General features: G+C 38.3%; 3 protein-coding genes across 5 annotated transcripts in view; all 3 read right to left on the bottom strand.

The window, feature by feature from the left end:
* The window catches only part of LOC146470845 (uncharacterized), a 56,225-nt gene extending 50,116 nt beyond the window's left edge, over nucleotides 1-6,109 (bottom strand). For all 3 annotated transcript variants that reach the window (XM_085121520.1, XM_085121521.1, XM_085121522.1), the window contains exons 1-7: nucleotides 5,975-6,109; nucleotides 5,228-5,317; nucleotides 3,913-4,047; nucleotides 2,584-2,825; nucleotides 2,083-2,170; nucleotides 1,196-1,330; nucleotides 355-599 (exon numbers count right to left, since the gene is read on the bottom strand). In XM_085121520.1, the coding sequence (XP_084977646.1) occupies nucleotides 355-599; nucleotides 1,196-1,330; nucleotides 2,083-2,170; nucleotides 2,584-2,825; nucleotides 3,913-4,047; nucleotides 5,228-5,317; nucleotides 5,975-5,981 (942 nt within the window). In that variant the 5' untranslated portion in view covers nucleotides 5,982-6,109. The remainder of the gene's footprint in view (nucleotides 1-354; nucleotides 600-1,195; nucleotides 1,331-2,082; nucleotides 2,171-2,583; nucleotides 2,826-3,912; nucleotides 4,048-5,227; nucleotides 5,318-5,974) is intronic.
* A 2,774-nt stretch (nucleotides 6,110-8,883) lies between these two features.
* On the bottom strand, nucleotides 8,884-20,448 carry LOC146470844 (uncharacterized). The gene is made up of 13 exons (XM_085121567.1): nucleotides 20,320-20,448; nucleotides 19,809-20,053; nucleotides 19,282-19,369; nucleotides 18,043-18,474; nucleotides 17,456-17,494; nucleotides 17,152-17,259; nucleotides 16,837-16,955; nucleotides 15,787-15,833; nucleotides 14,057-14,217; nucleotides 13,680-13,817; nucleotides 13,373-13,397; nucleotides 12,359-12,395; nucleotides 8,884-11,272 (listed from the first exon to the last, which is right to left on the bottom strand). The coding sequence occupies exons 1-13, from the start codon at nucleotides 20,426-20,428 to the stop codon at nucleotides 11,195-11,197; spliced, it is 1,626 nt and encodes a 541-aa protein (XP_084977693.1). The 5' UTR covers nucleotides 20,429-20,448; the 3' UTR covers nucleotides 8,884-11,194.
* Nucleotides 20,449-21,136: 688 nt separating this feature from the next.
* LOC146470843 (MAM and LDL-receptor class A domain-containing protein 1-like) overlaps nucleotides 21,137-24,425 on the bottom strand; it is a 7,663-nt gene continuing 4,374 nt past the window's right edge. Inside the window, exons 5-9 of the mRNA XM_085121591.1 lie at nucleotides 24,308-24,395; nucleotides 23,281-23,415; nucleotides 22,754-22,998; nucleotides 22,112-22,199; nucleotides 21,137-21,282 (exon numbers count right to left, since the gene is read on the bottom strand). Coding sequence (XP_084977717.1) covers nucleotides 21,137-21,282; nucleotides 22,112-22,199; nucleotides 22,754-22,998; nucleotides 23,281-23,415; nucleotides 24,308-24,395 — 702 coding nt within the window. The remainder of the gene's footprint in view (nucleotides 21,283-22,111; nucleotides 22,200-22,753; nucleotides 22,999-23,280; nucleotides 23,416-24,307; nucleotides 24,396-24,425) is intronic.

Raw genomic sequence — 24,425 nt, 5'->3', positions numbered from 1 at the left:
ATCAGTCTGTTTCCCTGGCCCCGAAGACTTTGAACGTTCGCTATTTGCTTGCCATCAACCAGACCACACCAATAGACAGAACGCACGAATTAATACTTTGTGATAATTTGTCGTCGGCCCGATAGTGGTTCCATGTAATCGCACCCATCGCTCGCACACTGCTTGGCGCAATGGCAGTAAGTAAGTCACTGCCTTTGTAGAACCTCTTTTTTTCATTGGTCCGTTATAAATTTTTTTTGCTTTCAGTACAAGAGGAATTGTTATGGGCTGTTACCTTTTGTATTAAGCTACAGCTACATAAAGTAAAAGGTTCGATAGCGCAACAACAAAGCTGGCCATGAAAATATCTCTTACCATGTAGTTTCCCGAGTAAGATGTATTCATTCTGGCTTCAAGCCATATATTCCCTTTATTGCCACTTGCGGAGAACACTGTTTTAGTGCCATTAATGGTAACATTCAGTCTGCCCGTTGTTAAACCATACATATGGTAGAAGAATTTAAGACACATGTTTCCGCTGAATGTCAGCAAAGGACTGTTCAGTTTTGCAGTGTCGCCCAGCACTCTAGGACTTGAAGTTTCTATGTACATGTAGTATCCTGTGAAAAGATAAGGGTAGCATCGATGTACCTGTACTTGGAGTCAGCGCATAAGTGTTACGAAACGTGTAATCAATCCCTGTAGTTTTTAAGATAAGCCGAGAGATATGAGATTTAACTTTATCACATATTTAGAAAGTTACCCCATTTCCATAATGATTTTGTGTTTTTTTTCATACCATTATAAAGCAAACATGGTGTACTACTACAATATGCGTATTTGTTTATCAAGGTATTTTCTGAGCAGTTACTGCGTTTTCGATGTCGGATAATAAATCACTCGTTTTATTTATTGTAATTAAGTTGAATGAAATCGTACGCTGAATATGTCCTCAAATGAAATAACCCGTCAAAAACTTTGGATGGGAAACGTCTAATACTCAACGTCAATGAGAATATTTGAAGGACTTGTAAGGAACTCCTGAAGGAATTAAATGCGCCTCTAAATTTAAAAGGGGACATGAAACTTTATTGTGCTTTGGATTAAAAATAGAAGTGGACCAAAAGTAAGTGTAACCACAATGGAGTGACTTGCAAAGTACAATGAGACAGATGAGTTTGAAAGTAGTTATTGAAATAATATATGTTATAACAACCTCCATTTCCAGTATGATCAGCACTCGGCCCTGCAGAAGAAGAAGATGTGCTTCCTTTGCGTCTTGTCCAATCAAATGTGTCATTCTTGTCCTGGACAAAGCCACACATCGATTTGTCGAAGTCGCAGAAAATAGCTAACACAAAAGGAAAAGAGTCAAGTAATTTCAACTTTGGTTTAATGCTGTTAGCAATAAATTACTTCTGAACTCCAGTTGGAGTTATATGCAGATCAGGTTTTCGAAGAAATGTTGCAGACTTCAACTTTATAGTTGCTAGTTGTGGTCTAAGGATGCTTTCCATTCTCACAGCAGACTAGCGGGACTGGTACTTAGGGCGCCTACCTTAAATTTGACGAATTCACCAATCCGTCTGAAGGACTGCCGGGTATATAGCAGTCCTGTGATAACCTTCAAAATGGCACAGTCTCTGTCCTCAGAATGTGCTATTTTGAAAAATTTGTAGAACCAGTCGTTCAAAAATACGCCCTCCGTTTACACTGAATGTAACCGCTTTGGTCGTTACTTTTGGTAAATGGAAAATGCCCTAAGTGAGCAGAACGACGGTCCTTCGGGTTCCTTCTAAATAGCGTATAACGTTTTCAGAATATGACATTTCAAGGAATTTGATGAGCTGGACGTCAAAAATGGCCCGTCCGTTGAACAAACTAACCGCCGGCTTTCCACGTCGATAAATGGAAAGCCTTCTTAAGGTTGTTTATCTATTTCTATTTTTTTCGATAATTTTATTTAGACTTTGGGCTGTTAGAAACACAAAGGAAGTAGACGGCAGACAAAAAGTTGCTCTGTCCAACTGAAAAGTAGACTTCTTCTCTTGGAAAGCCTTTGCTTTTACAAAAATTTCCACACTATGACTGTGAAATGCTTACGTGGAAGGCAAGTCCCTGACGTCAAAGAGAAGTCGTCAATTGCGATGTCACCAGTGAAACTGCTCCCTCTTATTCCCTCAAATGTCACCTGCGATAGTCAAGAAATTTAGCCAGAATGTAACAATTTATGCTTTTACTCGTGATCAAATGCGATGTACGATGGATGTAAGAAGGGAAACAATACTTCACAATAAACTATTTGAGATGAATTTCGACAGAAACCTCAGTCACGTCAAATATTTCTTCAGAAATATGCGATGAGATAAGTCATGAACCATCGCGAGGTGCGTTGTTATCGCCCTGTTTCTCTTCTCCCGAATACTTTTTTTAAACGTTTTCTATCGCTTACGATCACCCAATTAACACCGATCGATAGGACGCACGAATCCTTTGCGAAAATCTTTCGTTATGAACTGTTACCTCTTTTGTTAACACTATGGCGACATAAAGGGAAAGATTCGATTGCATTACAACAAGGCTGGCCATGAAAATATCTCTTACCGTGTAGTTTCCCGAGAAAGATGAATTTATTCTGGCTTCAAGCCATCTATTGCCTTTATTTCCACTTGCGGAGAACACTGTCTGTCCATTAATGGTAACATTCAGTCTGCCAATTGTGGAACCATACATGTGGTAGAAGAATCTAAGGCACATGTTTCCACCGAATATCAACAAAGGACTGTTCAGTTTTGCATTGTCACCCAACACCCTAGGACTCGATGTTTCTATGTACATGTAGTATCCTGTGAAAAGATAAGGGTAGACATCAATGTACCAGTACTTGAAAGTCAACGTACAATGGCGGTTACAAGCCTTAATGGCCTTGACAATATTTAAAAAGGTAACCTATTTCAAACAACAAAAACGGCAATGTTTTATAAATTACCCGCAAATTACACAGAATGCAAGAGACCAAGGTATCTATCTAACGAAATTAATAAAACTAACACTCAAAAGTAGGCAGCAAATGGATCATAAATTAGCAATAAACAAGAATAACAGAAATACCAGATAACTATTATAGAATTAGTATTCCCGCAAAAATCCTTTCTAGATTTTGAGCTTGTTTCTTACCATTAAAAAAACAACGATAGATAGGAAAGGTACCATGCTGCAATATAATGTCGTTATATCCTTGTTAATGTATTCTCTCACCAGCTACTGGGTTTTCAATGTTGGATAATTACTCGCTCGTTTTAGAGTGGTTTCCAATTGAGTGTCGTAAAATCAAAACCAAAGTTATTACTCTGGCCAATCGCAACAGATGTAAACAACACAACGAGCCAATCAGAATTCGAAGCAAATAGATGTAACTGGCGAAACACGATTGGTTTTGGTTTTGATTCCCATTGATTGAGAAAGTGGCGAGAGTTTGGTTAGCCAATCACAGAGCGTAGTAATGCAAAACCAAAGCAAACGGGAAATTACTTTCGACACAATTAATATTGAAGACTGCTCTATTTATTGTAATTATGTTCAATGAAATAGTACACACAATGTGTTTCTGACAAACTTGGAGCAAGGTAGATCTATGTTCAGTAAGAAAAGCATTGGAAAAGTTACAGGGAAGCTTGATATAACGAGAGAGAATGATGTAAGTGTGAAGCTGCAATGTTATATAATAACCACTGAACTACAAGGATGCTCTTACAATTGTTTAGTTTAGTACGTATGTTGTACTCGCCCTGCAATCCTCGTAGGATTTAGATGGATTATTTTTCAATTTTATGGAAACTTTTGTCTTTGTTTTTCTCGTTTTGTTAAGTAACTTTTTTTCTTGACTGGCTGTATATGGTCATTTATTTTAAGTCATGAGTTTAGTAAAACAACCTCCAGTTCCCGTGTGATCAGCTGACGGTCCTGTATTAACAGACACTGTGCTTCCCTTCTGTCGCCTCCAGTCAAACACATCATTCTGGTCCTGCACAAAGCCGCACATGGATTCGTCGAAATCGCACGTAGTTACTAAAAGTAAAGTTAGAACAGAACAAGCAATCAAATGCGTCACTTAAAAATTCGATGAGTCAAAACAACGGTAGCTGAGAGAGACGTTAGCCATCACGTTTCCCGGAAATCTAACTAAAGTTCTTTTTGAAAAGATAAATAAAAAATATATTGATGGCCGCAACTTTGCTGTGTAAAGATAAGAGAAGCCAAGGAAATCGCGTTTGGAGGGTTGGTGGAGCTAGCTACTGACCAGCGCTGCATACCAACAAAGTACACTTTTATAAAAAGGTTTTCATCAAAACGTTCTCTAGTAACACCATTCTAGCTGGGTCAGGTAACAATTTTAATAAGACTCGACCTACGATACTACAGGACTTGACGTTTCAGTGAATATTGATAGTAGAGAGATTAAGTACCACGTTTACGGCAAACGGCAAACGTGAGATTTCTTGAAAATATGAGTACGTAGATGAAAATAGTACAAGATAATTCTGGCCTTTAATTCTAACGCAAAAACACTCAATTTTTCTGACAAACTGAAAACAGCGAGCGGCAAATGAAGGATAAACATGGTCACGTGGTCATTTCTGCCGTTTGCCGTTTGCCGTAAACGCGATGCTTAACCTCTCTAATGATGTGTTATTCAGACAGTGATAAAAACAGGTATTTTTTTCAGTTAGTGAACATGCACACAGATAAAAACGAAATCTAAAATTTTCCCAACAGAAGTTGCAGAACCTATGACGTTCCGATTACTGTTCAGGTGCTCCACCACTGATCTACAGGAGACTCTGATTTACAGGGAACTACGCCATGTTGAATATTTTATTTGAGCGTTTTGATTCGTTTGTTGGAAAGCTGAGAAAACAGAGCAGTTTTATTCTTAAGTCCGAAGTGGCAATACAATATAGTGCAAGATGATTGTTTTTCAAGTCATTTTCTGACAAAATAGGATTCACTGACAGCGTTTCTATTACAAGCCTCCTCGGAACAAGGATATGTCTCGACAAATTTCATGAAAACCAGCAATGAAGGGGATGTATGGGTTCAATCGCATATATATATACATGTCAGTTTCATTTCTCCTCTGCAGTATCACACCGTCAAATTGAAACGTGGCACTACTTAGCATTGTCGAATTCCGCAAAACTTAAGTACTTATTCCAAGGGAAAAGTGATTACAAAATAGTTGACATACCTGCCATTAAAGAGGAACCTTTGACGGGTCCAAAGAGGAGGCAAATAAAAACATGGGTGATTAGAGAAAACAGCATACACTCCTGTTTACCTGTAAATATATAGAATTTTTAAAAATTGGATCATTGTAAAATGCAATACCAGGGATTTGATTGGCTTAGCGGTCATGGTATATGAGTCATTATACCATACCCGAGAGATAGCGACCATTTAATTGTCTTCTGGTTGTTCTTGCAAAGGGAAATCAGGAAGATTTAGCGATATGTGTTGATTGTTTTTAATAAAACAATGATTCCACTAGCACTTGTTGGATATGAGATGATTATAGCCAACTTGGCTCTACGGGCCTCGTTGGCTCATATCCAACGCGCGCTCATCGAATTCTTGTTAATTAAAACCAAGAAAAAACTCGAGATATTTCCCGTTATTTGTATACTTTCTTAGCATTTTCTTAACTTCCTACCGATACACAACATCTTCAAGTGCGATAAGACTAAATGTTGGTTCGAAGACTTCAACAATTAAAGTAATCGCTTTCATTGTATAGACGAGCTTATATATGTCGTATATTTGCCAGACCACTTTCTCGGGCAAATGCGTACAAATGGTACTATTAACACTGTTTGCTGTCGCTTTGTTGAAAACGGAATATTAAATAATACACTACACAAAACGGACAACACTCCGCCTTTCACGAAGAGAAAAAACGCCAGGCGTTCCGTCTTACGCGAAAGAACACATCTCTTACCTTGCATAGTGTCTTGAAGCTTTCATATAGGGTTCCTCCGCCACGTACCTACCGTTACTTTTCTCGATGAGTTCCAAAAAGTCTTCTTCAGAGACTACAAAATGCACACAAACGGAAAAATAACATTATTTTCCGTGTTGTAGCAAATGAATGCTATGTGTTTTCTCGTTCAACAAAATAATGAATAACAGGATTTTGATTGGCAGAGTGTCTTATGGTACAAGTGCCCAATCAGTGTTTCAGGCCTATAATTGTGTTTCTGATGCAATTACAATGAGCACTCACTGGGGCAAAGCAGGGTCCCTTCATTGTAAACAGCACGAGGAATTATAAAAATGTTCACGCCTTGTGCGCATCTACTGCAGGAATTCGACGTTCTTCAGTGTTGAACTGACAAAACTGGCTCATGCGCCTACAAGTCTTCCTTATTTTTCAGCTCTTGATTAGGGATTTAAAGGTTTGGTTGGTATCTTCTCTCTGACGTAACATGTACCTTTATCCTCAAAAGTGGCCAGTGAAACACAGGGTTTCCCTTAACTCTGTTTAAAAGCAATTTCTCAAGTCCTTTACTACCACCCCATCAACGTAACTGCTTAGAAGGTTTATCAGCGTTATCCTTCAGCCGTCCATACAGAACTTGTTAGTTCGCTGCTCTTTCTAAGAAAGGCTTTGAAAATCCCAGGGGCGGGGGGGGGGGAGGGGGGGCTATCTCTGGCAATGTGGAAAGAACCTGGGTGTACCGTCCAAGATTCAAAAGGTCAACGAACTTAACTTCAGCCCTAACTTTCAAATTTTTTTACGTTTTTCAGGCCGGCCAATTAATACCATATATTAGCCTGGCTGGAAGAACTATTTCAATTTTGACGAAACAACACTTCTACTCCGTTTAGATCAAAGCGACACAGACACCATTCCCCCAATTTTAAAGTCGGGAAGGGGGGGGGGGGGGGGCACACTTGTTTGTGATCAATTCAGTTTTCCGCATTCAGGTTGTCGAGTTGTATTGTTACTTTAGGACAATTAACTTCATTCCAATAACTCACTGGAAGATGAAAATTCAATCTTAACATAGTGTAATCAGGAAAATCATATTATTTCTGACATTCAGCATGTGTGATATAAGTAGCTCATTTACTCATGGGTTTGTCTGTATTCTTTTCATCCAGAAAGTCGTTAATTTCGAAAATTATAATTATTGAAGAAATTACAATTATAATTGTTGAAGATACCAACTGCGTAAAAGATACATGAATGATGAATGACTCTGAATATCACAAAATGAACGGTCAAAATTTTATATTTTGAAAATATTTGGCGGAAGGCAATATGATGATTTATTCATTAGTTTTGTCCGCCTTGTTTTAATAAAAAGTTACCTTAAGTTATTAAATGGGGCTGAGCATATGAACTGAAGACGTCATTTCCGGTATTAATTTGTTTTTTCCTCCCATCAAAGCGATAAAAAAGACATCCTTTTATACTTCGAATTCGAACTCTAGTAAAAATAAATTACTCAAACGATAACTAACGAAATTAGCAATGCAAAGAATAACTTTGTGTGAGAACGTGCTTTACAGAGTTAGTTAATGCATTTTAATAAATCATACGGTTCATATCCTTGCCCATTTACTTCAACATTGAGCTGCATTAAATCAGCTTCAGGGGTGTAATAAACCTCGGGTACAATTTGTTCCAATTGCCGTTTTCCTCGTCTTTTGACGCTTTGGAAAGTTTCTCGCTAACACAGGAAGTCTTAAGCTTTCTGATTTTCCTGAAGCCCAAACAACGGAAGACTAACTTGCGAAGCATGTTTCCTGTTTAAACTTTTCTCCTCCGGAAGTCAATCGCCGAATCGTGGAGTGCTGTTCTACACGACCGAAAATAATAACCATTCCAATGAGAGGTATCGAGTAGTATGTGTTTTGTTAGTGATGTTACGCGTTTTTCACTAGTTTCCCAGTGGAAGTTCAGAAAATCTACCTTTGAACTCGATAAAGAAAAGAAAAATTGTGTTGACGTACACCTTTCAGTTCTCTTTCACTTGCTGAGCACTCTAAGAACTTATTATCTCATTAATGGTTGATTGCACTTCACATTGTCTAGAGCTCCATGTAAACAGAGTTTTCTCTGAGGCAATTTTATAAATACAATAAGCGGTGATTTGAAAGCGAAATGCCATCCATTAGCGTAACAAACACTACTGGCAACATATGCGCTCGCACGTTCTCAGCGAACAAGGGCTTCGAGATCATAAGGACTTTAGACCGTGCAAACACGGTGAAAAAAAAACGCTTTCAGATAGCAAGGGGCATGCGTTCAAAAACATAACATTTTTGAATTGTATTTGTTAAGCCTCTTCGTATCGCTACTATGGGGGCTCTTTACTTTCGATGCTTCGCTTGTTTCTGTGGTAACAAAAATTGAAGTGTACTTAAGACCGATTCATTCAAGAGGGACAATCGTGTGACCAGAACAGAAAAAAGCCTAACACGGTTCAAACGGCGTTCAAACACCTTTGGATACCTGAAACGGTGGTAAAGGTTGCCGCTTGCCAAGATGAAAAACGTGCCGCGTTGATCACTTGAAATTTGCATTATAAAGGTTATGATTTCGTAAACACGTAATTTATACATATTCAGTAGTATTTTTGTTTTATAAACAACCCCTAATTGCTTGAGTCAGTTTATCAAGAGAGCTGGGTTATCTTTAAAAAAAATTGGAATTCTACTTCCTTTCCTCCGAGGTTTAGGAATGTTTCCTTTCCGGGTACGTGCGGCTCTGGGGACGAGAATGGAAGCGCGGTTGTTGACTGGCACTAACTACGCATGCGCTGTGACGATTTCAAAATGCATATGTTCAACTTCGTACATTTCCCAATCTGGCTGCAGCAACAAGTGCACGACAAAATACCCTTTCTTGTAACACATTCTATAAGAGAAAATACATTCGATGAAAGCATTACTGACATCAATCACACTTGTATTTATTTAGAAACTGAAGTTTACAGTCGAACCTGTAGTAAACGGTCACCCTCGGGAAATGGCTAAGTGACCGCTTAATACAGGTTGCGCAGAATACACGCCAAAAACAATAAAAATGTCATTCTATATAACTTCTGATAACCTAGTGTACAGTTTATGCATCAAAGTGCTCACAAAATCACTTACTTGGTTAAGAAAGTGCAGCGATAGAATATGACAAAGAAGAACATGGTATAGAAACGGACATCCTCTCTTGAAACACAAAACATTAACGCGATGATCGTACATTCAGTAATGCAGGGCATTAGAAATTCAATTGCCTAGCACGCTATTTGGTGCCATATTTTAGTGATTTCCTTTTATAAACTTACTGTTCAGAACAGGTCAAGACAATCCGAAACAGCTCGTTGGGACTTAAAAAAGGTGACCGTTTCATAGAGGTCAGAATTACAGTAACTAAAGGAAGTATTTAGGACGGTGCCTACTTTTGTTACTGCGCTTACGTTCTGCGCATCTCGAGATACTCGGGGTTTTTTTTGGGTGGTAGCTACTAATACAGGGATAGTCAGTCTGTGCGGCTTAAAACAACGCGGAGAAAGCAGAAATTAGCAAGTGCACTTCATATCCGAAAAGAAAATTGGGGATAACCATGCATTTTTCAGAGATAATAAAGTTTCAATTTGGTGGAAAACGTCATACGTTGCTTTGTATTTTACCGCTTTTTAGAATAATTGTTGCTTAATTATCTCTAAAAAATGCCCTGCTGCCCCCAATTTTCTTTCTGGATTCCAGTGACATGTCATAAACAGTGCAAAACTACTTCTGTATTAGAAGGTACCGTTCTAAATAGGGGGTGACCTCTTGATAAGGTGCCGCTTAATACAAGTTTTAGTGTAGCTCGCACACGGCCGAAGAATGAACCGTTTTATTTCTTCGCAATATGGATGTCAGGGAATTGCTTCATGCGTTATGTATCAGGTATTTAAACTTAATCCGTGTTTAGACCAACATTCTCTAAACTCTTATAAGCCTACGCCTATTTCCATAGATAGTGGAACGTACTTACAAGCTAGATGGAAACCTTAATTTAAAACAAAATACTGTGCGGCGCTGGTACAACAGATCTGGTACAATTGTTGTTTCAGTTCAACAATCAACTTTACATTAAAAGTCTTCACACTAGTTAGTTATCTAATTAACAGAAGGTAAAAGTAATTAAGAGTAATTAAGGGGACAAATCAACTGGTACAAATTGGTTTGAAACGCGGTGCAATTACACCAAAAACTTAATCAAAAACGGGTAACTGAACGGTTATTTCTAGGCAATTTATGGTGAGAGGTTAACTGAAGGTCTGACAAAGGAGTTGACCGAATGTAAGCAACCCATCGTTATTTCTGAAAACTGACCAATAAGACCATATCAGTTTAATTCGTGGTATGTGTCTGAGGAAACAGTTCAACATTGGATTTTTGCTTCACACTGAATTCGCACTGGTCAGGAGAAAATAACGTTTTAATCAACAGAACGAACATTAAGTCTACGAAAAACTATTACATTGAGAGGTGCAACAAGTTCTAAAATTTATTTAACCGAGACAGTCAGTGGGAAGCCTGGCAAACAAGGCTAAGTGTTACTCGTCAGTGACTTCAAAATAATTCATAAGCCCATTGACCTATCAAATGGTCGATAAAACATCACGTGCAGTGGTTTTAAAACCCGATAAAACCTCCTCCTTATTAGTATGCGGTGTTTAATGTTTTTCTCGCATACTTATTTCCAACGTTCACCAAAGCATCATTGTTATGAACTCTCTTGACACACACTTTTCCAGAAATGTTTTTAGGCCGTTCAAGAAACTCGCAGCACGTGTTTTATCAGGTCTGAAACCACTCAGCTGCGCCTCGTGGTTTTAAATCCCGATAAAAACACTGCTGCTCGTGTTTTAAACATAACTTACACTACGCAATTAATCTCAGTCCTCTCAATAAAATGCAAAGCAAAATGCACGCGCTAACACACAACCCATTATTATTTCAACCGCAATATCCTAGCTGGAGTAATTTTAATTAAAATAGCAATGCTACACCTCACAATGATAAAAGCAACCCGAATAAGGAACAACGTTAATTAAAAAAACAATGTTGAAACTTTTACTTCGAAAAACAGCGTATTTTATGATTTAACACTCATCTAACTCTAAGAAATCCGATGATCCATCGCCCGCGATTCCTTCTTCTCTTACGGGGGATTCAGTGTAGTTGATAAAGGGTCTTCATAGCCGATGTTGTTAAACCAACTGGTCATTTGAATTTCAACCTGTGGAAAGGGATACGGAAGGTGAGCAGGTTTTACCCGGTAAAATTTCGAATGTATTTCCTAGGGTTTATGCGGGCTCAGTTGCAGGCGTTTCCTTTCTTAATGTACTTCCAATCCCCCCCCCCCCCACCCCCCTTCACATTTTTTATCCTTCTCCCAGGAAGCTATCTATCTATTTTTATTTTCCAATACAACCTGGCCCTCATACTTGAAGTTTATTGGTTGCGATGGGGGGGGGGGGGGGGGGGGGCTGGTGGGAGGGGAGGGTTGATACAAGTATTTAAGTAAGTTCGTGGTACACGGAGGATATTAATCGTTTGAAGTTATCCAGGGCAGAAGAACAGGCAGGAGTGGGTAGTTTGTTCCATTGTGTTCTTGGGTGGAAAGAGAGATGGTTGGAGGTAGAGGTTATCGATAACGGAATGAAACTATCTGAGAGAGCCTGATTCTGCGCTTTGTTGGTCTAAGGTAGTTCCTGGGATCAACTGCAATCGCTTCTAAACCGCTTCTCCCACTCCCCTAGCAAATGAAACGATTGCTACGGAGGCTAGTGAATTTGAGGCTTATTTTCAGGAGGGGGGGAGAGGGTGGAATAGGGCTTATTATTTGAGGTAATTATTTTTGCATTTAAATATTGGTCAGATCAAGCCTTTGCCAGCTCCAATTTGTACCAATAGCGAAATAACGAAGTTCTAAACGCGAAAAAAAAAACACTCACGGGAATTCAGACTCTCCAAGCGTTTTATTTTCACTTTCGTATTCCGTTTATAAGCTCGTGAATGCGCGCATGCGCAATGAACAAGTTTTCGCAATGTGGGGGAAAAGTCACTCACTCATTGTAAACGAGTGGGCTGTAAACTTGCGCGCATGTGCAGTGCTGCTAACACATTTTTACACTTCTGTATTCACGAGTTTGCTCACCCGAGCCTTTTGATTTTTATCTTTTTCACTATCTATAAGTTTGGAATGAATGAATATGAATACATGAAACAAATATTTGCACTGCGGGTGAAAGCCTTTAAGTTATTTTAGAGAAAGTTAGACTGAAAGATTTGGATTCTACTGGATGGTCGTTGCAGTACTTACTTGGCAAGAATCTCCGCAAGCTTCTTTTGCGTTACGTCTATGGCAAAACAGAAAAATGAGTAAAGTGTCCATACTTTCACGTTTTACCCAAGCATTTTGAGTGTCGAGCAATTTCAAATTTTTCGGCTGCTTATCAATAAGCTACTCAGCGTGGAAGAATTAAGACTTGGAAGGTATATTGTATGCCCGCAACTATTTCCTTTAATGTCCGCGAAGTGGACTGATGACGTCATATCACGTGGCAATCATCTTCACCGCCGCCATCTTGGATTTTTCGATAACTAAAAAGTCCAGAAAATCGTCCAAATTGCTTCAAAATTGATCAGGACCAAGAAATGAGAATCAAACTGGTGTAAAAATGTTAAAATTACGAAAATAAACGACGATTTTTCATGAAAAACTTAAAAGATCCAAATTTCGAAAAACAAAACGGGCTTCAAAATCTTATTGCCATGGACATGTCAACCCACGTGATCAATCAATTATTATTTTAACAAATTTTTGCCAGATAAATTCTCGGCAAGGTTTGCGCGGGTGCTTCAACAGAGTTTACCTGTTTAAGAACAATTTATATATGTTTTTCCTAAATTTGGAATTGAAGACTTTGTTCCTTGTACATTGATCAACCTCATTCCACAGACTGCCAGCGTCTTCTTGAAATGTTCTCAAACCTGAGTTGCTCTTGGACTTACGTATCATAATCTTGTTATTCGTGGAAGCTCTGCTTTTGTATTTATGGGTATCCCAATGTGGATGATATACCATTTGCGATAATGTGGGCATTGCCCAAGAGTAATTTTGTTAAACTTGCTTAGTTTCATAATGCGTATTCGTATTGTAATATCTGTTAGAAGCCAGCCTAATTTGCCAATAGGTACCTCAGAATTCTTTAGCTGAGTGGTTGCAGAGATATTTACATCCAATATAGAGTTTTTGTAGAGAAATTTTAAATCTTATATCGCCGTAACTTACTGATCACTATATACAATATTTCACAAGGATTTGATGCCGTACCTAGTGTCTTCTTCATTTTTTCGACCTGTGAAAGAAAAATACAAATCTTTGTATTACAGTTTATCACCAGATTCAAAGGAAAATCCTGTTGACAAGTTCATTGTCAACTCAATGCTTACTTATGCTTTTGAGCCTTTATTTCGTTTATAATTTTTAGGAATATCCCGATCATCTTAGTTGAGTAAAAAGCCTTATAAAGATACGAGAATGAGTGAAAGGCAAGTTTAATTTAAGATGTTAAAAAATGTCTGAGTATGATAAACGAATAATACCTTCAAAGGCCGAGAGTAGGGCTATACAAACTTACCATTTCGGCGCCGCTTCAGGATTAATACTCTGTAAATTCCGAACAACAGTACCGCCAAGAGCAGGACACCAATGACTGGTCCATATATGGATGCTATGTTCATTTTACCAGGTTCTGTAGGATGACTTGATGGCAAATCTGCATTAAATGAAAAGATGCATGATTAGTTTAACGAACTTGGCAACGTGTTAGTCGGTGCTTACCGGCTTAAACCGAAAGTCAGGAAATTCCATTGGAATTACTCCTGTTACAGTTGTTAGTACCAATACTAAATGCTTCGCATGAGTGGACAGTAATCATAATGATTGTTAACTCGAGTCTCATGCAATCAGGCATGGGACTTACTATATAGAACATGAAATATGAGCAAAACGTACCTATTTTTGCAGGTATGGGAGTAAACTGTACCACTGCTTCATCCACGTTAAACTGGCCAAACTGTCCATCCTTAGTGTACTCCTTCAATAACAAATCTACCTCGTTTTCTCCAACACTTTCATTAAATGTCAATTGTACGTCAGCTATGACACTCCCTTTCCTTCGAGGAAATCAGTCAAAATAAGGAAGTAAAAAGCACTCTTTGTTACCATCAACATTATATGCTCCAAATTTCTTAGGACAAAATCTTCAATAGAAAGAACGGATATGCTTAATGAGGTTTTAAACCCGACTGAAATACTGTTTATGAAGGACAGATTCTAACTATTATTATTATTATTATTATTATTATTATTATTATTATTATTATTATTATTCACAAAGTGCTCCTACGTTAAGATGTATTCTAAGTATTGTTTGTTATTCGAACAATAGGCTTTTGTTAAGAAACAATATTCAATATACCATCTTAACTCAGTTTGAGGTTCAGATTCACTAAGGCCCCCTAAGTTAAGGTGGTCGAACACAGTTTTCCAGTATACAGGTGTTAGTAGACATTATTTGAAAACTACGAACTCCTGAGTACCCGAAATTAGCATGGTGCAAGATTAACTAAGAAGGAATAAATTTTGATACTTCTCGTTGAGCAAGGTGCCGTTGCCATGGCAACGCAGCAAGCTATTAACCGTCCACAAATAATGGTTTTCCTTAATTTTCAGAAAATGCACTCATTAGATTTTTTTCCATTTTTTGTATCCAGAAAAACTCACAAAATACTGATATAGTGACGCTGCTTTCATGTAATTTTAACAGACAGATCTCCTGTAAATGTTGGTTTTGCACTTTAACGGTTTTTGAAGATACCCTCTGTTAGATTTTGTTTTCGGTTTGTAGGCGAGTTACGGTTTTAGAAAACACTACTGTTTTGTCAAATTTCACGAAATTCTAACGAGCGGTTCCTTAGAAAACAGTTCATTTCCATTAAAACAACCAATCGCAATTTTTTGCTCAAATACGCATGCGTGGCTTTTAATTAGGTTTTCTCAGCAAAGATGAAAAGCGTACAAAAAGGCTTAGCTCATTGTGAACTCATTTTCTTTGTTCGGCGCTAAATGAAGAATGATTTACAAACGAGAAACTGTGTTATTTTAAGCGCAAAACTTACCTTTGTGATCCATTTGGTATAAAATCGAGGGATCGATAGTATTTGCTTACCACAACCCTAGCGCGCGCTTAATAGTATCACTAACAGAATCTGTAAAGCGCGCGCAAACTGTGGTCGGCCACCTTAAGTTATGTCTTGAGTGGTTTCATAAAAATCGCTATTGTTAGTTCAACAATAGACTTTTGTAAAGAAACAATTCTTAGGATACATCTTAACTTAAGAGGGCTTCGTGAATCTAGCCACAGAAAACACACTTCAGTTGTTTCTTTAAAAATTTATCCTAGTGCTACGCACCGAACCATTGGCACTTGAGAATGTCAGTTTGAAACAAATTTTGACGTCTTTGATTTTTGACAACTCTCGATGGCTTCTTTTACACTGGCCAATTGAAATCCAAGAACGTGCTGTCGGCGGCGGAGTTTTCGACGTTCGCAAAGCGACGGGATCACGTGGCGTGACAAGTGTTGGTGGCCGGTTAGACTGATTCAGATATCAATTTCGACGACGTTTGTGTGTTTGAATAATACTGGCATAAATAAGCTCAATATAGAATGAAGAACCTACCTTAGTGATTTGATGATTACCTTGCCAATACCGATTTCTTCCGTAACCTAAAATCATCGTAAATGGAGTGTTAATAAAAAGGGCATTTGAACTTTTGAATATTGAGTTTTTCAAACAGTTACCCTGTTAGGGCCCTCTCACAAAATTCTCAAATACCTTTCCTCGATGGCAATCAATAGCTTTTCAGGGTTTCAGACATATATATTAATAACACTACAAAACTCCTTTAAAGCCCCTTTTTAGTCCTTGTGGTAGCTGTTAAGTTGAACTTTACTACTCTCACAAACTATGATAAAACCCCAGGGCGTATTTTAATGGTTTGTGGGAGTTGTAGAGTTTTAGAGTTTCTGTCCTAAAACCCAGAACAAAGGTTAATGTGGCCCAAGTTCCGATTTCCCCGAGAACGGTGCACGGTCAAATACACGGGGTATTCCTGGTGAGGGGGATGTTAAAGGTTTCAGTCGATTGGTGCATTAGCAAGAACCTATTTAGTAAGGAGAGAGTAGTTAATGAAAGGGAACTGAACAAGCAAGTTTATATCGTCTTAACGAATAAGGTGATGAAAGCGAGGGAAACCGATTATTTTGGCACTTGTTTTATTTTTCTTCTTCTTTCCTTTTTCTTTATCTTTTTTTTTTTTTTTTTTTTTTGCGAGATCAATGGGTTGTAAAGAAATTACTTAACCTGTCCAAATAGAGTACTGAGCAAACACCTAAGCAGGATTTGCCAAAATTAGCTCTAAAATACTAAAATAGTCCTATATTGTTAATAATATTGAGTCAGAGTCCAATTAGGTCTCCACTTCGAGTTTGCCTATAAATTTTGAAGATCTCTGAAGAGTCGGCCGAGACGAAACGCCGCATCAGACTAACCACGAACATTTCACAAGTATTTGACAATTTTAATCGTACAGTTTTTAATTTGTTGTCTACTGTCATGAGTAATTTAGTAATAGAGCTAGCTGCGTGATATACAGGGCTAACGAAATTAGAGGTTCTAAAACACTGGGTGTTATCTGCTAATTTAGTTTATTAAAGGGAAAAGACTTACAGCTTTTATTATACGATCAACAAGCTCCTTTGTCGTTGGATTGTTCATATTCAAATACTCCGGTTTCCAAACTTCACTCTTTATTGCAAGGCTAAAATCTACAACCTCCTTTAGAGGATCTGCAAAAACAAAAGCTCATCATGCTACTTGAACTCAGTTAAGGCTGAGGATTTTATGTAAACCAAATTGTACTATCTATGTATCTTGATTTGATAGAAGTCCGGCGGAAAATATTCATTCGTTGTTGTTCGTTCGTTTGTTCATTCATTCATTCATTGGAGATGGTATCAGCAAAAGTTTGTCGTGAATATATACCTTCTTCCTGGCAATTTATTCCCTTCCTTCCTCTTTCGCAAAGACAGAGAAATTTTCCAAACTTCCTGCATTTCTTCCCATTACTGCATTGTACCTTGCACTGGCGTGCTGTGGACAAGAAAAAGTAAAACTGTTTATTATGAGCACCATAAAAGTTTTATTGTATACCGACCTGGGCGATCTGTCTGTAGCACGGAAAAAAACGCAAGAGAACTATAAAATATGCTAGGAGTTGTCGATCTCAGAGATTAAACTGTTGTTGTGGTGCCACTTTCACCACTTTGAGTTATGATGAGTTTCATACCTGGTGCCAGTGTAGTTGCTGGTGGCAAAGTGGTCGGTGCTAAAAGAAAAAAACAACGTATATTATATAACGAAACTATTACACAGATTCACACTACTATTATACCCTACAGTATGATGTCGGTTGAAAGACCACTTCTACTAAAATATTACCTGAAACGTGATCTTAAGATCAAAGGAAGGAATTTTATGGCAGTTTGACATTTCAACAATTTAGAACAATTACTGTGTGGGGGCTGTTAACTTTGTAAATGGTTGTCAATGGATCATCAAAACTTGTATGAAAAAATGTCGTGGGTTCCTTTTTTAGCGTTTTTGATTCTGGCTCTCCAAGTTTGCTTCAAAAGCTGTGACGCACAGATTTTAAAAAATCTTCATCGTTTTGGGAAGATGGCCAGATGAAAAATTACCCATAGTTGCAAACCAATGAAAGCTTTTAGAACTTTCGTCCCTTAGCTCTTTCAGGTACCAAAATATCAATGGTTTCATTTTAAACTAGGTCATGTGACCTGTTAAAACCAATGGCCTATTCTGTCATGTTGGGCACACCAGAACCGTGATGTCTTCAACAATAAGCAGCATTCTTACCGGAGCGACTGGTCACAATAGTGCTGCTGGCCCCGTGCGTTCCTCTGGTGGGAGAAGGACTGGCTTTCGAACTTTCTACATTTTCACCACTTGCTTTACTTGTGATCATCATTGTCGTAAAATTTGTAGTGGCTTTTACATTTTTTTCTGAACTTGGGGACGTGAAGCCAGATGTTTCAATTTGACGGTGCGATGTAGTGGTTGGAGATGGTTTTACGTCTAGAGTAAAAGTAGCCTGAGAACTCTGTCTTCTCGAGGTTAAGACAGTTGTTCCAACCTCGCTGCTTAAACTCCCTCGCACACTAGAAGTAGATGGATTCACGGTGGAGGTTTCTTGCATATCTGGGGTTGTCCCTAATGTCACTGTCTCAGTAACTTGTGATGTGGTGTGTGATGACTCGTATGTTACAGATGTGCTCAAGCTGTTACCCCCTGTTAAAATAAGATAGAAAGTCAACTACAAAGGCCATAGCACATAGAGATCATCAATATCGGGGTGTTGCTGTGGGAACCAATTATGTCGAGAAAACAACCATAACTTGATCAACAATAATTAGGTGTTTTTTATTACCATAATGTTGCAATTGTATCAACCGTCTGATAGTATTGATCAATCAAACTACAAGTACTGGTTACTGCAAACCGGTGGTAACCACCCTAAAAAGTGCGAACTTTGCTACCAAATACCGAGGAAAACTGCATTTGAATATTTAAGAATTTAGTTCATGAATTACTGCATGTCACAGGTATCCCATCGGCATCCGTGTAAAGAACAAAAGACACAACTTTGAATAACTAAAAAATAATCATGTGCGGAGTGAACATCACAGCACCAGTTTTGATGACGTTATATTGGTAATTTCTCACTTGGAGGACGTGATCTTGTGGTCAAAGAGAATTCATTAATTGCGATGTCTTTCAATTTAGCTAAACTTAGCCTTGCGTGGGTTGGCTATTTATGACCTCAAAATTCATTTAGGTGGCTTTCAAATTCTTCCCCCCTGCTCCAATGGGGATGTCTTTAGAGGCTTTTTTCTTCACATAATTAATGCTTCATATTGTTATGTATACTTAATTTTTTGCTTGCTTTTCGTTTAGGCTTTGGCGTAAGCAGTGGTGTTTCTTAGAAACAAGCCCGAGTGGCGGTCAACGTTATAAAGAAAACTGTTCTGTTCACTTGTATATTAGACACCTAACGCTTTTCCAAAATGTTGCACACTGTCGCAAAGAAATGCTTACTTGGCGGGCAAATCCCTAAGCTCAAAGAGAAGTCGTCAATTGCGATGTCACCAGTGAAGTTGCTTCCTGTTATTCCCTCAAATGTGACCTGCAATATTCAAAGTAATTTAGCCAGGATGTAACAACTGATTCCCTTACTAGTGGGATGTAATGATGTATGATGGATGTAAAGAAGGAATGAATATTTTTGCACTAAATTGTGAAACATGACTTTCCACGGAAACCTCGCATGGACTATTACTTCAGATAACTTCAGACAAGACAAGAACGATCGCGAGATACGTTAAGCATGCTGCCATTGTGATGAAATATTCCCACGAGAAAGTACCATACACACTTCAATTCGAAATGCGAAGTTCTTTCTATATTTTTTCCTTATCGGTGGGTTATAAGCCCTGATTTTCGAAGTTAATAGTTTTCTTTCAGTTCCATGACATTAAAATTAAAGCCAGAAAGATTGGAGAATTGTAGGCCTACGGCAATAGAACAGCATTTGAACTAACCACCAATCACCAAATACCTCTTACCATGTATATTCCTGTGAGAAATACAGTTATCCTGGCCTCAAACCAGCTGTTGCCTTTATTACCGCTTGCGCAGAACACTGTCATGATGCCGTTAATGAGGACATTTAGTTTGCCAATTGTGGAACCATACATATGGTAGAAGAATGTGATGCACATCTTTCCACTGAATCTCAACAAAGGACTGTTCAGTTTTGCATGGTCGCCCAAACTTTGAGGCGAGGAAGTTTCTATGTACATGTAATATCCTGTCAAAAGATATGGACGGAAAACGTTTAAAACACAACGAGGTTTGGCTAAATTTGTTGGAAATTCCTGAAGCGTTTAAATGTGCTTTAAAAAACATCTTTGAAATATGGCATGATTTGTGCTTTGGATTGAGGAAAGAGAAGAAGCAAAAGTATGTGGACCTATCGTAGCCATGATGAATCGATTTGCAAAGTGCAACGAGACAGATAAGCTGATGATTGGCTTTGAAAAGGCAATGAATTTAAATAACATATGTTATAAAAACCTCCATATCCAGTATGATCTGCAGCTGGCGCCGTAGAAGAAGACCATGTGCTTCCTTTGCGTCTTGTCCAATCAAATTTGTCATTCTTGTCCTGGACAAAGCCACACATCGATTGGTCGAAGTCGCAAGAAATAACTAAAACAAAGTCAAGGAATCGCAACTTAGTTTTGATGTTGCTTTCACCAAATTATCTCAGAACTCCAATTGGAGGTATGGACGGATGAGGTTTGGGAAGGAATCTTGCTGACTACAAGTGCATAGTTGACGGATAGTTTGCTCTTAGGATACTCTCTATTTCTCACAACAGACCTGCTGGAGCGGTGCTTAGGGCACTTTCCTTCAGACGAATTTATTGAAGCGACTTTTGGACTGAGATTATATTCAAGTCTTCTAAATTCCTTTAAAATTGAACATACTTCTTCTTATGATGTAGAGCCAGCCTTTCAAAACTGCGCTGTGTATTAACAACAAAACAGCTCCGGTCGATCAGTTCTGTCAAATGAAAATGCTCTTAAGCGAGGAGAATATCAAACGTCCCTCGAATTCCTCTAAAATACGCCTGACGTTTCCGGAATATGACATTTCAAGAAATTTGAAGAACTAGGCGTCAAAATAGGCCGTCCGATTACCAAACTGGCAATCGGCCGCCAAATCCGAAATGCAAAACCACCTTAATATATTTACTAGAAACTAATGTGGCTTTAAACGAGATTTTTCCAAGCGTAAATTTTTGAAATAATGATTGCTTGATATTGATGACTATTTTTCATCTTTTGCATGCTTTTTTTTTAGGCTTTGGTTCAAGCAGTGGAGTTTCTTAGAAACAAGCCCGACTGGAGGTATTGTGATCTGCGATTGGCCCCGTAGAAGAAGACGATGTGCTTCCTTTGCGTCTTGTCCAATCAAATTTTTCATTCTTGTCCTGTACAAAGCCACACATAGATTGGTCGAAATCACAAGAAACTAGCAAAAAAAGAAGGCCAGGAATCGCAACTTAGTTTTGATCCTGCTTTCACCAAACTATCCTAGGACTCTAATAATAATTGGAGGTATGCACGGATCCGTTTTAAGAAGAGATGTTGCAGACTACAAGTGTATAGTTGGGGGCTAGTTTGGTCTTCAGGACGCTCTCCATTTCTCACAACAGAACACCTGGATCGGTGCTTAGGGAAGTTTCCTATAGACAAATTTATTAAACCGGTTGAAGGAATGGGGATTATATGTCAGAATTCCTTTAAAATAGCACATACTACATCTTCAAGATGTAGATCTACGCCTTCTGATTACAACGCGACCGCATGCGCTCTGACCAGGTAGTTCTGTTAAATGGAAAATGCGATTAGTTTGAAGGATGTCAGGTCTTCGAATTCCTCCAAAATAAGCATTCAATTCCGTTTTCTGTTTAAGACATTTCAAGGAGTCTTAAGAATTGGCTTTTAGAGTAGACCATCCGTTTTACAAACTGACCGTAGGCGGTTATGGTCGGTCAGCTCTAACAGGCTACCGAGCCCGAAATTGACATTCACCTTAAATACAAATTATTTGGCAATAAAATGGGATTTTTTTAACTTTAAATCTTTAATCCTTAACATTGTCTGCAGCTGGCTATTTTTAATTTTTGTGTGCGCTTCATTGAAACTTTCGTTTAAGTAGTGTACTTTGTTAGAAACAATCTTGACTGGAAATCCACGGTAGACAAAAAGCTTTTCTTTTCAATTCTAAAGTAGACATCTTTCCTTGAAAACACTTTGCTTTTCCAAAATGTTGCACACTATCACTGAGAAATGCTTACTTGGCGGACAAGTCCCAAAGCTCAAAGAGAAGTCATCAATTGCGATGTCACCCGTGAAGCTGCTTCCTCTTATTCCCTCAAATGTGACCTGCAATAGTCAAAGAAACTTAGCCAGAATCTAACAATTTACGCCCTTATACGTGGGAGGTAACATTTGATCTGTAATAGCTGTAAGGAAGGAATGAATGTTTCACGGTGTATTATGTAAGATAACCTTCCACAGAAACCTGATATGAAATATTTCTTCAGATAACTTCAAAGCGTTTGAAGAGTGAAGAACCATCTCCAGGTACTTTAAGCGTTCGCCATTTTGGTGGAATAATCTCATGCGGAAGTGCCATGAAGATTTAAAAATGCAATTTAATTTCATTGTTTTTTCCCATGTCCAAAAATATGAGCGACGAATAATAAATCAGACGACTATTGCCGCCTGCTGACAATCATCGGATTTTCTTCCACGTGACATGTTTCGTCTAATGAGAGCGCGCACAAATTTATCGTTAGGTTGTAAGCTGGGATTTTTGTAGTTAATAGTTTTTGTTTCTTAGTTCATGCCATTAAGACTCAAGTCATAACAATTGAACAATTTTTAGCCAAAAGAACAGCATTTGAACTAACCACTAATTACCTAATACCTCTTACCATGTATATTCCCGTGAGAGATGTAGTTATCCTAGCCTCAAGCCAGCTATTGCCTTTATTACCGCTTGCGCTGAACACTGTCTTGGTGCCGTTAATGAGTACATTTAGTTTGCCAATTGTGAAACCATACATATGGTAGAAGAATGTGAGGCACATGTTCCCGCTAAATGTCAACAAAGGACTGTTCAATTTTGCATGGGCTCCCAGAACTCGAGGCAAGGAAGTTTCTATGTACATGTAAGATCCTACCCAAAGATATAAATAGAAAACGTTAGAAGAAACTCAACGTTAAAGAGAAAGTTACCAAGATTTGTAAGAAATTACGGAAGAGTTAAAATGCACTTTCAAATAACCTTTAAAAGGGTACATGATTGTGTTTTTGTTTAAGGAAAGAAAAGAAAGAAAAGTAAATGAAACACCTCAAGCCATAATGAATTGACTTTTAGAGTGCAAGGTGACAACTCGAGATGTGTTGACGACTGGTTCGGAAGTGGCAATAAAATTAAATAATGATATGTTATAACAACCTCCATATCCAGTATGATCTACAAATGGCCCCGTAGAAGAAGACAATGTGCTTCCTTTGCGTCTTGTCCAATCAAATTTGTCATTCTTGTCCTGAACAAAGCCACACATCGATTGGTCGAAATCACAAGAAATAACTAAAACAAAAGGGAAAAAAGGCAAGGAATCGTAACTCGGTTTAATTCTGACCAGATTGTGTTCGTCATGCGGAGAGAAAAAGGTCAAACTTAAGCTTAAAACACGGTGTCGGTGCACAGACTTCGTCGAACCGACACATGCCTGTTTGTCTTTTTAAGTTTTTTAATCTTACACTTACTAATCAAGACATTACATAACCAGAATAGAAAACGTGAGTCAGTTGGGTCATTACGCTATCGAAAAGCAATTTCCGACGACAAGTAGCGCAACGCATGTATACCGAAACAACATCACGCTATCTTTGTGACTCAAACTGTCCCATTAGCTCAATCGCGACGGAAGGATACGTTTCCACCTGCACTCAGGGCTAAACATACACCAGCTCGTCCCGTGTAAACGCCCGTGGGCGTCTTGTTCTAAAAGGCCTTAAAATGCAAGATAATTTAAGGATTTTTTTTTTTACAAATTGACGCGTAATTATCTCCGAAGAATGCGTGGTTGCTTTCAATTTCCTTTATTGATTTTCAAAACACTTGCTAAGATATTCTTCACTCCCGTAATCATAAATCGTGCATGTGTACATTTGAATTAATGTCGCTGTCTTTGAGGAATCAGAGTTTCTCGGAACATGAGATGAGCAGAAAGCATGCGTAGTAGCAAAAGGTCTTTAAATCATAAATCCTTAAACTAATTGTCTAATTTTTATTTTTTTTTTCTTGCATGGCTTTCATTTGGGGTTTGGTTAAAGCAGTGTCATTTGCTTGATATAAGTCCAACTGAAGTCGATAGCAGACAAAAAGCTGTTCTGTTCAGGAGTAAAGTTGACACTACTTGTTGTTTTTTTGGCGGCACCAGAATGTACCACACATACTATCACTAAAAAATGCTTACTTGGCGGGCAAATCCCTAAGCTCAAAGCGAAGTCGTCAATTGCGATGTCACCAGTAAAGCTGCTTCCTCTTATTCCCTCAAATGTGACCTGCGATAGTCAAAGAAATTTAGCCAAATT

The sequence above is a fragment of the Pavona decussata genome, unplaced genomic scaffold (genome assembly GCF_977016875.1).
Source record: "Pavona decussata unplaced genomic scaffold, jaPavDecu1.1 SCAFFOLD_110, whole genome shotgun sequence".
Classification (NCBI taxonomy): Eukaryota; Metazoa; Cnidaria; class Anthozoa; order Scleractinia; family Agariciidae; genus Pavona; species Pavona decussata.
This window is presented reverse-complemented; position numbering and strand designations above follow the sequence as displayed.

Coding starts and splice junctions, on each gene's coding strand:
- LOC146470844 (XM_085121567.1), bottom strand. CDS start 20,428: ATGTGTGGCTTTGTCCAGGACAAGAATGACAAATTTGATTGGACAAGA. Junction 18,475..19,281: donor CTTAGGGATTTGCCCGCCAA/GTAAGCATTTCT, acceptor TTATTTTAACAG/GGGGTAACAGCTTGAGCACA. Junction 13,398..13,679: donor CCTGAAGCGGCGCCGAAATG/GTAAGTTTGTAT, acceptor TTTCTTTCACAG/GTCGAAAAAATGAAGAAGAC.